Source organism: Delphinapterus leucas, chromosome 1, assembly GCF_059928025.1.
Source record: "Delphinapterus leucas isolate spDelLeu-1000000601 "Yukka" chromosome 1, BTC_Dleu_Yukka2, whole genome shotgun sequence".
Lineage (NCBI taxonomy): Eukaryota > Metazoa > Chordata > Mammalia > Artiodactyla > Monodontidae > Delphinapterus > Delphinapterus leucas.
In genome coordinates, this window is record NC_143129.1 from 29,873,746 (window position 1) to 29,887,119 (window position 13,374).

The 13,374-nt window shown below is 40.6% G+C and overlaps 1 protein-coding gene across 23 annotated transcripts in view; it reads right to left on the reverse strand.

Moving 5' to 3' along the window:
• CDC42BPA (CDC42 binding protein kinase alpha) overlaps nucleotides 1–13,374 on the reverse strand; it is a 326,652-nt gene that overhangs the window by 4,809 nt on the left and 308,469 nt on the right. For 16 of the 23 annotated variants that reach the window (XM_089907512.1, XM_089907440.1, XM_089907467.1 and 13 more), the window contains 4 exons: nucleotides 12,992–13,109; nucleotides 7,943–8,128; nucleotides 5,069–5,186; nucleotides 36–193 (listed from right to left, as the gene is read on the reverse strand). In XM_089907512.1, coding sequence (XP_089763638.1) covers nucleotides 36–193; nucleotides 5,069–5,186; nucleotides 7,943–8,128; nucleotides 12,992–13,109 — 580 coding nt within the window. Of the gene's footprint in view, nucleotides 1–35; nucleotides 194–5,068; nucleotides 5,187–7,928; nucleotides 8,129–12,991; nucleotides 13,110–13,374 lie in introns of those variants that run through there. The other 7 variants (XM_089907493.1, XM_022579377.3, XM_022579379.3 and 4 more) reach the window with 3 other exon arrangements.

The window sequence follows — 13,374 nt, forward strand, 5'->3', positions numbered from 1 at the left end:
TCCCCAGACAGAGGTACTGCCCACGCGGTACTCACCTCTGCGTCGTAGTCCCTCGCCGGGGCGTCACTTCCTTGGTCCAGGCCTCCCGAGGACAGCGAGCCCTCTGACGGAGAGGGCATGGGCTGCCGCTTTGCACTGTAGCTTCCTCCAGAGAATTCTCTCTTTAATGCACTGCCGTTCTGTGCGGATGACCCTACAAGCACATCGTTCAGGTGAAACTTTATGCGTGCAGAAGGGGACGATCCTCTAGAAAGTGCACAGACTGCCGAGGTGACGAGCCATCCTTCCCGCTTACAGCCCTTCACTGATGGACAGTGGGTCCAGCTGCGTTACCCTGACACCCAAGCCCACCTCGGAGCCCAGCCGCCAGGGCTGCTGGGTGAGCGGGCAGCACTCACCAGGCCGCTGGCCTCTGCTCTCACTGGCCGTGCCCAGGCTGCCCTGCTTGCTAGACAATTCCACAGGATCAATCCTTCCAGTCTCCGCCCACGTGCTACTGCCTTAGTGAGTTTTCTGTCCTACTCCCTGGAGCACCTACAGCACTTCCTATCACCTCTTTCAGAGCATTCGGATCCTATGTTGTAACTATGTGCCTTGCCATTCTTTTAATAGAAGGACGGCCTTTGCCTCTGCAGGACCCGGTGCAGGACCGGGTATGCAGCAGGTGCTCAAAACACACGTGCTGAACGATGACGCAGAACAGTCCCCAGGAGTGAGGACCATGCCACCCGATGATGCGCAACTGTCACTTAACTTGTAGAGGATTTTCATAAAAAACACAAAGGAACAAAAGAGAGGCATTTTCATTCCACAGGGCAAAAAGCCTGAGATACAAAAATGAGGTGAGTTTCTTTAAAATCACACTCTATTTTGATCTTAGAGTTGGGGTTCATCAAAGGAGGACTGGCACCATGGCCAAAAAATTCTTAGAAATATTGGGGTATTGTGAGTACCTGTTTAAAACTCTTAGCATTCCCTACTATTCTTTAGTTTTTACTGAAAAATGTTTTAATCTTGCTGAGCTGCAATATTAAGATCACTGGTCAAAAAAGACTGTGAGACTGCGTTGAGGTTTCAGCACAACTACGAGGTATAGACTGTGAAGCCCGCCTGCTGAAGCCCTGTCCTTGGTGATCTCCCCCAGCTTCCTTCTAGTTTCGGTTTGTTTCCTGAGCCCCTCAGCTGTGTCACCATAATTTACTTATTGCAGAGGTAACCAACACTGGTTGTATGCTTCATGTTATATTAAGGAGCTTTAAAAATACCAGTGCCTGGGCCCCATCCCAGACCAATAATAACAGAATTTCTGACTTAACTTTTAAAAGCCCTTCTGATGATTCTAGAATGCATCTCAGGCTGAGAACCACTGACTTAATCTTACTTCCAACACTCCATCCAGTTTCTAAGCCGTCTGTCACCAGGCATATACTGATTTTCATTTGTGGATGTGTTTCTTTGGCTTTACTTTTTTGCTGTGGATCTTATGTCTCCTTAGATTACAACCTAACTGAAGGCATAAATCACTTTGTATAATTTCTCTTTGAATTCCATGCCTAGTTTAGTGCTCAATTTAACAAAAGCTGTAATGTAAGTTACTATTTTTAAAATTTTGTCGCTCTGGATAAAAAACCCAAACCGCCAGAGAGTTCTGCTGCTCTGCTTACTAACCTGTGTGACCTTAAGCAAGTTATTTTATCTAAGTCTCAGTTTTCTTCATTTGTAAATAAGAAAATAAATTCTACCTTATGGGATTTTTGTGGGAACTGAGCGCTCAATACACGGAGAATGAAACGTGAGACGGAAGGTGTGTGAGGGGGCTGCCCAGAGCTTAGTACGCACTTACTGGGCTCTTTTCCTCCGTCCTAGTGATCGTTTATAGAATGGAGAACTTAATCCACCTCTGTGATTTACACTTTTCTTTTCTTTCTTTCTTCTTTTTTAACTTTGGGAATGTTCCTTTCAGAGAAAAATTACACTCAACCACCCTAATCTTAAAAAATTGAGATGGGCTGTTTTGATTGAACAGCAAAGGGGGACAATCTGAAAACTGTGGTCCCAACTCAGGCAGGGTCTCTTCCAAAGAGTTCTAGATGGTGATTCAGGGGGTTGGGCCCCAGATCTCTTGGGGTGACGGTGTCTAACTCTACATGACCTCTAGGAGAGTCTGCAGGCTCCCCAGTGAGCCTGTCACTGACAGGAGCGGGGAGTCACAGTGGAAAGCTCTGTGTTAATTTGACTTCAGTCAGGAAGCCATCGCAAGTCTGGCCCTGGAAGAGCCTGTGCTTCTGGTTCTGGAGGTTGACAACACGGAACCCCGTTTCTTCTTGTGTCTCTCTTGGCAGGCTGTCCTTCTGGAAATTCTTTACGTGAGCTGGGCTATTCCTGAAGCCAGCAAGAAGCACTCTAAATAGGAGATGCCCCCTGGACTTCCTGGGCTGGTCTTCCTCTTAACCTCTATACGAACAGCTCGGTACCAAGAATCTCAAGAAGGCCACGCCTGATTATTGCATTAAAGGCCTTGACAGGGATTTGGAGCCGGCTCCAGTCTGTAGCTTGCATATTGTCAACAATGACAGTGGACCCTCACTTCAGCGCTCCTAAGGAGAAGGCCGCTCAGCCCTTTAAATCTCTGTATTACAGGTCCTATCCTTACCTGCAATTCCACAAATCCAAAAGCCCTGAAAAACCAAAACTTTTTTCGTCAGTTTGATGTAAATTCATGCGGTGGCAGACTTAATCTGAACCGGCTGGAGGCTGATTCAGACTTCACTTAAAAAGAGTACATTTATTTATATATTCATAGTGTGGCTAGGCATAAATTTCGCTCTATAAATATTGTTTGTAGGTGCTGTCTTAGATTTTGCTTGGAATGTAATATAATATATGGTAGATTCCCTTCTAAAATATATATAAAAAAAAAATTTGAATTCTGAAAACAGGTATCTGGCTCCAAGAGTTTTGGGTAAGGGATTATGAACTTAACTATTAATATTGTGATACTTTCTTTGCATCTCAAGTGTTGATAACTTCTGGTGAGTTGTAGTAAATCTACTATTTTATCGAGCTACCATTAGTAAAAAGATAATTCATAAAATGGTTGCCATTTTTCCAACTGGCTAGATATTTTCATTGTAATCAAGGCTACACACTGCGTAGAGATGACTTTGGGAGATGACAGCAAGAAAGTCACAAGATGTGCCCTTCAACTTCTGCCTGTCGACAGAAAACTCCTTGAACGTGCTCTGTACGTCTGCAGCCAGTCTCTGCGGCAGGCGCCTGTCCTTGGTTTGCAGGCCCGGGGCGGGGTCCCTCCCATGGTTCCAGGGGTGGTCTGTGTGATCACCAGCACACTGCAGAAGCGATGGCATGTCCCTTCTGAGACCGCTGCTCGGTCTCTCTGTCTCAGGTCACTTGCCCTGTGGGAAGCCAGAGGCCATGTCACCAGGACACTCAGGCCCACGCTGGTGAGGAACAGAGGCCTCCCAACAACCACGTGGGTGAGCTGGGAAGTGGCTTCTCTAGTCCCAGTTGAGCTCGGAGTTCACGGCAGCCCTAGCAGACAGCCTGACTGCAGCCTCCTGAGAGGCCCTGAGCCAGGACCGTCCAGCTAAGCTCCCAGACTCCTGACCCTCAGAAACTGTGAGAGATAACAGACGTCTGCTCTTTTTTTTTTTCTTTTCGGTACACGGGCCTCTCACTGTTGCGGCCTCTCCCGTTGCGGAGCACAGGCTCCGGACGCGCAGGCTCAGTAGTTGTGGCTCACAGGCCTAGTTGCTCCGCGGCATGTGGGATCCTCCCGGACCGGGGCACGAACCCTTGTCCCCTGCATCGGCAGGCGGACGCTCAACCACTGCGCCACCGGGGAAGCCCACGTTCGCTCTTTTAAGCTTGTAAATTTTGGGGTAATTTGTTCCACAGCAAGAGAACAAATGGTATTCCAGCACCCTTCACTTCTGTGTTGCCAGAGCCTAAAACCAAGAGCTGGGCACAAGCCGGGTGCTGATACCGGCGTCCTCAGCATGAACAGTGCGTGAAGGAGGACACTCAGTCTGCACCGGGAGGCCTGACTCGAATGTCTCACATTCAAGAATACAAGGCAACGAATACGCTTCTGACTGAATGACTCTGAAATGTGAGGTGGAGTTACTACCGGCTGTTCTTCTCAGAGCTCAGCTGCAGGGAAGCGAGGGAGGCTTCGTTAGCGTTACCCCGGGTCCACCCTGGGCCTGCATGTGCTTGGGTGCACTCGCCCCACTCTCTCTGATCGAAGCCAATACCAGGTTACTTCTGAGAAAGTGACAGAAAAGCAGCTGTTGGCCAAGAACAGTCTTGCCCTTGGATAATGGTCCTTGCCTACTTAAAACTCTTCGGAGGTTTCCCACTGTGTTTTTAAAAAAATAAAAAATGTCTTATGTTGGTCCCCAAGTCCCTGCTTGATCTGACCCTTGCCTACCTCTTGAGCTTTACTCTGTCACTCCCTGCCCACTACCAGGTGGCCACTGTGCCTCCTTTCAGTTAATCAAACATGAGTCAATGTGACTTCACCCCCAGGGCGGGCACGTGACCTTGCAAATTATTCTCATCCTCAACAGCTACTGCCTGTTACTCTCTATTACTGTCCCCTGTTTATTTCCTTCGGAGCATTTTTTTTTTTTTTTTTTTTTTTGCGGTACGCGGGCCTCTCACTGTTGTGGCCTCTCCCGTCGCGGAGCACAGGCTCCGGACGCACAGGCTCAGCGGCCGTGGCTCACGGGCCTCGCAGCTCCGCGGCATGTGGGATCTTCCCGGACCGGGGCACGAACCCGCGTCCCCTGCATCGGCAGGCGGACTCTCAACCACTGTGCCACCAGGGAAGCCCTCCTTCGGAGCATTTATCATCACAATTTGTAGTACTGTTTGTCTGTCTCCCACATGGACTGTAACTTCTAAAAGGATTCTATGACTATTTTTGTAACAGCAGCACTTGTGCCTACTAGGCATTACCCAGCCAGGTCTGAGACACTGGCCACCGATAATGCACGGCTGCTACCTTGCTATGGAAATGCTTCCTGCAGCTGGGGCCACTTACTTGCTGACAGGCCACTGCTGGCACTCATGGAGCGACCAGGTTCAGGGCGGGATTTGGTGATAGATGGAATACTGACCGAGCCACTGAATGCTGTCCGACTTTCCTGAGGCCGAGGGTTCTAAAATCAAAAGAGAAAGAAAAATTCTTCATCCAGAGTGAAACTGATTTTCTACAGAGATGTCTATTTTTCACCCTCATTTCAAGAAATAAAGTTGTCTTGACCAGAGTGATACAGGACAAGAAACAGAATAATCCCTCCCGCCCACAAAAGTACTAAAGCCCTAACAGAGGTAACCCTCACCCCGACCAAAGGTAAGTGCTTATCTTTATACTTACTGAAATACTTACCAACAGGTAACAATGTTTTTCTTGCTGTTGTGAGTGCGGTAAAGCGAAAGTTACATGGTTAGAAGTGACAGTGAAGTGTAGAATTACATGGACCTCTGCAGATAACTGAAACGAAGCTTTTACTACATATGAGGTTTTTATTTTCTTAGGATAATTCAAAAGCTGAATAAGCCCATTTAGAAGAAAGCCACTTAAAAGTACATTCTTCTCTAGTACACCTTCTATTGTCCTGATACTGAAAGTGCCATTTGCACGTTCCCATCCCGGTCACCAGGCAGCCTTCCTGCCTCACGGACAGAGAGTAGTACCCCGGGTCATAACTATGACGCTTGTTAACAATCACAGCCCGGGTGAAGTCATTTAACTTGCGAATGCTGGTGTGAGAAGTTTCCCATCTAATATCGAATAATTTAGGTGTCCAAGGGAGGAAAATGAGCCACAGAGTGCTTTGAAAGTAACACACACCTAGAGAGGTGGTGCGTAGGACCAGCTGTCTGAACACGGTCTCCTCGATGGCCCTAACCTTTTCAGACCGGAAGGGGCGTCAGGGCTGGTACCTGAGAGAAGGTTATGGCAACACAACTAATGCAGGCCCAAAGCTAGCAAACATCCACTAACATCTCCTGGAAAACATGCACTAATATATCTTGAAAAACTCCAAATCGTACATTTTAAAGAATCACACATATTGAGATTTGGCTGGCTGGGTGGCTCTACATTCAACTATTGCCATTTTGGTTCATATATCAAATTTGCAAAGTCCATGTAATTCTTGCTGTGTTATTTGTTTAAAGCAAACATTTTACCTTTTTTTCTCACAAAAATAAAAAAATTTAAAACAGAAAACAGTGCTAGCATTTCAACAGCCGCTCATAGGAGCAACCCTGAGAGATGCCGATGACATGCATACAATGCAGCAGAGTCAAGTTCAAGAGAGATGGGGATATCAGTTTAAATCTTTAAATTTTTATTGTTTTTGCTATTAACCTTAAGGTACCTTTGTGTCGTCCTTTTCTATAAAACAAACCTACCCTAGAAAAAAATGGCAAAAATTAAGCCTGTAAAAATACCAGTGGTTTAGTAACACTGCATGTTGAGGTAATAAAAGAATGATACACAGAAGATATGTTCTGGGGAAAAAAAAAAACCCCACACAAAACCCAAACCCAACAGTTTATCATTCATTCAGCTGAAGTTCAACTTCATTATGAAGTAATGTGAAACCTAAGCTGATGGTCCTTTTCCTGCTCAAATATGCTTAAGATTAGGGTAAAATTTCCACCAATCGTAGTGTTTCTATTTATAGAAGACTAACTTAAGCAACATTTCCACCATCTTCTATATCAAAAATTCTTGACTGATTAGTTTATACAACTTCCCCTAGAATCTGCTCCCTGAAATTTGTTACCAAGCAAATTGAAGCTTAGTTTATCATAAGTGATCTTATCTTGTGAAATAAGACACTTAAATGACATTATAGTTTAATGTCGATAACAATGACATTTAAAACATCACAATTTAGAATGCAAACAAAAATACAAAAGTAAACTTCTCACCCTACAGGTAGTTTTCTTATTGGAAAATTACTTTACTAAATACACAAATAAAAAACGGATGCTACTTTTTTCTAAGTCAGAGTAAATGCGTTTGCATGATACAATCTAAATATTTTATTATCTGCAAAACAAACTTGAGAAAATGCTCCCTTGAAGTCAGTACATATTTCTTGACAGATGTATGGATATTCAGCTTGAATGGCCCACTTGCTCTCCAGCCCACTGCAGAGACACTAGTTACAAAGATGCAAGGCTGCGTGGAAGGACCCAGGGGAAAGGTACCACGGTCCTTCAGAATGCAGCACACTGTGTTTTTTTCTCTTGTTGATTTACTTCTCTTATCTTGGATCCTGGCTGGAATTAAAGGTGCATCAGCAACTCAAAGATTAGTAAGACTACCTTCTTTTGCTAATTTTTCCTGTTATTCACTGGTACTATTACACTTTATAATTTTGAGAACTGTGAGCTTTTCAAGAAGGGGTTTATTGTAGATAAAAGGCCTTTGGACAGGCCCTTCTATAGACTTTAACTTCACTAAATATAAAAAATTTCTCTGAACTGAACTGGTTTTAGGGTAACGAGCAATACAGAATTCAGAAATTCTACATCCCTTTTTTGTTTGTTTTTAATAGAATAAAGATTTACTTATTCAGGGGCTATTTCTTATGGTATCCGTAATGAAAAATATCATGATGGGATGATGTTTTATTAAAAAATAGAAAAACCTCCAATACTGTTTTAGAAATAAAACTGAAATCTTCCCAAATCCTCATCTTTTTCCTCAAAAGAAGAAAAAAGTAGAACTCCAAGACAGAAGAGGAGGAAGAGGAAGAACAGAAGTTTGGCAACAGAGAAACAGGCCAAAGGGAAACGTTCACAGAATGTACCCCGTTGGCGGTGTTACTTATGAAGCCAGGCAGAGATCCGCACATGGTTAGTACAAGTTAACACCTAACTCAGCTGTTCATACCCTCAGAGTCATAAAGCTTGGTGTACCGGGGACAGGGCGTAGAGACGGGGAATATTCAGGGTTTATGGAATCAGGAGAGAGAAATTTTTCAGCAGAATTAACAGTCATGTGATAGATGTGCTCAAAGTTGATCGGAGAGGAGATCAGACCGGAGTGATGATGAGGGGATGGATAAGGGAAACCCGGCTATCAAAAACAACAGAAAGAAGAAAAAGGTAATGAGGTAATGAAATGGATTCACTGGACATACGTGACATTTCAGACAACATGCATGTAGAAAAAATGAAGTAAGTATCTCACATCAAGAATTGAATCCATAATGAAATACTTTTAGGCCTTAGAAAGTTAAATTTTGTAATCCTCTTGCCAGTTACCTAAAGAGCTGATTTGCAAAAAATCATTTGCCTCATAAACGTATTCTCTTATCACTATCAAGCTGAGTAGAAACTGGACTTTCAGAGATACAAGTAGATTTTCAAAATTTAGTTCAGTATTTTCCTATGTGATAGAATTTAAACATGGCAAAAATCTACCAAAAACATTAGGGATAGAAAAAGCGAGAAATAATTAAAGAAAAGAACAAGTGAACCTACAACCAGCCTCTCACCAAAAGCGTTATGAAACGGTTCCTTTAGAAACTAAAGCCATTTCCTGGTATTTATAGACTTGACATGTGTTTGCTTTTACTGATCTTATCTTCCCGTAACAGAAATAGTAACTGTGGAATATACCAATTATTGGTTTACCTTTAAGTAGCCCAAGCTTATCTCCACTTAGACACCCAAAGAACATGTTTGTTTTTAACAAGAGAACGACCTTCTCTTCAATGTTCAGGTGTATTTTTAAAAAGTGAAATAATGTAATACTAAAGACATAGAAGAAAGTTTGAAAACAAGGGCTCTAGTTTTTCATGTTAAAATAACTTGGGAACATTTGGGAACTGTCGCTCAGCACCCAGTCACCTTCTCTAATGGGAACTTTCAAAGTTCAGTTTCTGAGAACAACTGTGTTTCAGGAAAACATCCTACCATCTCTTCATTAGAGACAGGCTGAATGACTTCCCAGAGACACGCTGACTGATATTCTCATGAGTTCAGATGAGCTTTCTTTGTTAAAAAAAAAAAATCTTGGGCTTCCCTGGTGGCGCAGTGGTTGAGAGTCCGCCTGCCTACACAGGGGACACGGGTTCGTGCCCCGGTCTGGGAAGATCCCACATGCCACGGAGCGGCTGGGCCCGTGAGCCATGGCCGCTGAGCCTGCGCGTCCGGAGCCTGTGCTCCGCAACGGAAGAGGCCACAACAGTGAGAGGCCCGCGTACCGCAAAAAAAAAAAAAAAAAAAATCTGGTAAATTAGGGAAGCTTAAAAGAAAGGCTTCTATATAAGGTGTTTTAAATTTAGAGATGTGAGCGAAACCAGTACTTTCTAAGGTTCTTTTCAAAAAGATAAAACTATTGATATAAATGTAACTTTAAGAAGTAAAATTACTTCATAAAGGTCTAAAAGGTCACCGAGCTTGAAATTTTATTCGTTAACAATTTTAGGAATGGGTAAAAGGCTAGGAGAAATGTTATGTGCTAAAAAAAATAAATCTTTTAGAGATAAAATATTACTCTTGCATTCAACTAGAGACAAATCTATTCTTTATTACAAGTGCCCACTTATGAAAAAAGGTAAATGACAAAAAGGATTCAAGGAAACTACTACAGTATGTACTTGTAAGACATATATGCTGTTTTATATTAATTGCTTATATTCTCTTGGCTCACTAAGACACATCTGATATAGGAGATAAAAGAAAAAAATGACTCCTTACCCTTACTATCTTTTCCACATTCATGAGGCAAACAACCCTTTTCAGCATCATTTTGGTACAAAGGCAACAGAATAAGCTTCCAAAGACATTCAATAAACTCTCTAAGCTTTTAAGTATTTCAGAGAAAGGCAATACTGATTTGAATAAGTTAAACATAAAAATTTCTGGGGTACATGCTCTTTGCACGAATGACAACATCATAGCTTTGGTATTTGAAAGTGCTTCCTATACATGTTAATGTTAGATAAATTAAATTCATCTTCATTTTTGAAAATAGTTCATTAAATATAGAAATTACAGTGGAAAGAACATACTAAAATCTGAGACTATATTAAAATATCACAAGCTTTTTAATACATGTACACACACACACATATACATACACACACACATACACACACAGGTACAGACATGTATATTATTTGCTTTTCAGACATGCATATTATTGTGTCGTTTACCAGTGTCTACTCCAAGGTAGGTACAGGTCTGGCATGACAGTATATCAAAAAATATTTGTTAAGTGATTAAATGGATGCCTATGAAAACCCCCAGCTTTTATGTTCTTTGCTAGTGAAAGGAAGAAAGTCAGGTGAAAATAAAGAACAGGAGTTCAGACACATAACATCTTTGCTACAATACTACACGTACAGGTGAACAGGTTTCAAAAATTTACACCAACTTCTTGTCCTGGACATTCAAAAGTGCTTATGTGATAAGAAAATATGAAAGGAATGAAAGGAACATTAAAAACTGGATTGCACCTCTAGGGTAAAGAGTCACTTGTGTTAATTACAAAAAGAACCAGCAAGGCAGTCATGGGTTAACAAAATCAGTGACACTAATACTAAAAATCAAGAGGTCTAATGGGAATAAGCAGCCAGCACAGGAGGCCCTGTGTCATGGGGTCAGATTGATGTTGAATCTTTGGGAAATGCTATCTGAACTTGTTTTGCCCAGTAATTAAGAATGGACCTTATTCTGAACAACAACAATGACAAAATAGAGATTTCGTTTACTTTACGTGGTGGGAGGGTGAAGGGAGAAAAAGGAGGGATGCTGGGATATGAAAGTTCTTATAATGCTTGAAATTTCACAGTTTGCTTCAGTGTGCTTATTCACGGTGTAGAAAGACCAAGTCTTACTGTGAATGAAGGTCCGAAAAAAATTCTGGAACATTAGCAAACTGATTTTTCACCTGGTCAAGCAGAGGAACATTTTATTAAATCCTGAAACTATTTCCCCTCAAGGAACATACTGTGGGATATAACAGAATTTATAGAAAAATTTTCCATAATTCTTCTTGCTATGTTATTGGAATATATGAGAGGAGAACCGTACTATTCTTTTTTTGTACACCAGAATGAAGCAAGTGTGAAAGAAAGTTTAATTTTAAAAGGATAATACACACTAAAACCTTGTTCACTACTGAAACAATTTTGTATTTGCTGATATGTTGCTTTGCAACATATGGATGTGTTTGAAATTTGTATGCCTCTATCCCTCCATAATGCTACCTACATAGCAGATGTTGAAAAACTATTTAACTAAATTTCAAAAATTTTCACATTGATCTATCAAATATAAGCTATACATATATTCACATTTCAACTGTTTATCACAATTAAAAAATTCTCTCTCCTAAGGTACTTTGTACCTGACCTTGTAGCTTCTGTAAGGAAAAATGACAGAAGCTTTTGGACCGCGTGGTTCTGCTCCGTTTACTTCTGAGAATAAAGGAAAACCAGACTGAGGACTTAAGTAAATGTTCAGAACGGGAAAAGAATGGAGAAAAATCTGAACTCTCATTCCCAGGCAAAAGCTGTAAAAGTAGTATAGCTTTTCGATATGATAGATAAGTGTAACAGTTAACCATGTCAACTCAGCCTTTATTTATTCTCAATATTTTCAGCTTAATAGTTATGCTCAGCCTTAAATTTCTTACTTCATTTTAATTACTATATCAAGATTGGCTGTAATCTTTCTGCATACTTTATTTATATCTACCTAGCACGGCTAATAAAAATCCCCATTTCAAAAGGTTAACTGACTATTGTGAATGATTTGAAAGGAAGTAATGGTACTATAATCGTATAATAATGTCTTGATGATGATGAAAAAACAATGACAGTAAGAACATCACATCCATTCATAAACAGGGCAACTGGTTAATTGAGATATTTATGATGTGGAACTCAGGCTCAAATTAGTGCAGATTTTTTTGGTTCCCCCTATGAAAGAAATGCAAAAACTACCTTTAAGAGCTTAACATTTTTACTAAAAAAACTTGACTGTACAAACTGTATTACCTATTATTTTTTCTGTCAGTGACACATGTCTATATCTTCTATCACAGTAGAGTTAAGTAATGTGGGTAATTAACACAGACTTCCTTAGAAAGAGCTTTGGGTCGAGATTTACACATCACCTCCCAAATTGTCATAGCATTTAAATTATGCCTAAAATTCTGTGCAAAATCTAGATGCTATCACCACCTATCAAAAGAGTCATGTTTAAGTTTCAATAGTTTGTTGAGAGTACCATGATACTGGAATGTTACAGAGCTTGGATAATTAGCTAATTCCACTAATGTTCTTTTTTTTTTTTCCACTAATGTTCTTAATCTCAGTATATTAGGTCCAAGAATCCAATCTTCATGTTGTTAAAAAAAACACAACAGTTTTCCTATGTTGTACTTTTTTTAAAATATAAGACTGACTAGGTAACACATCTGTAATGGGCAGAGGAAAATAATTTCATAATCAGATGAGAGGTGTGACCATTAATGATCAAGCTAATGTAGTTCTTTGGGGGGCAAACATCTGTGTTGAATTGCTAAACTTAGTGAAATTTTAGTAATTTGGTAACAAAGTTCTGAATCTTGGTATAGAATGTCTCCAAATCTGGTGGTTTATTTCTCCAACAATAGTAAATCTAGGTATGGGAGAAGTATATAGGGTATTCAACTAAATAAGAACTTGATATGTTTGGTTTTTGATACACATCTATATTTTATGTTTTTCTCATCAGCTATGTCATTATGCATCTTACATATATTGTGATATATTGAGATAAACATTTCCTCATTATACTAATATGTCTTTTTAAGTCTTATATGTATTTAAGTGCACACACACACACACACACACACACACACACTCATATGTATCCACCCCCTCCCCCCTCCAACTTTGTGTTAACCCCATTTATATTCACATTCACTCTTCATGTCTCTTACCATGGGCAGGTCTTTTAGAATCTGTATTCCATCTCCTGGACCCATGTGTGCTATGTGGTTAAAATTAGTTGGGTTGGAAATTAATTTATTTCTCATTTCTGGATCTCGCAGCATCTCCCTGTAAGAGAAAACACCTGTTTAAACACTTTTATTCCAAGACCAATCTAGACAATTTCAGAGAAAAATTAAGTATACTTAAATTTTTTCATAAAAATAAACTGTGAAATCATGTTAATAAGGATAGAATTAAAATAATAGAATATACTAAGTTAAACATTTACTTAGAAGATTTTGTTTTAAATTTTAAAAAAGATCTTATGATTTTTGGTGGGAAAACAGAGAGGGTTTTACTCTATTTTACAGATAATTCTGAACATTTTATG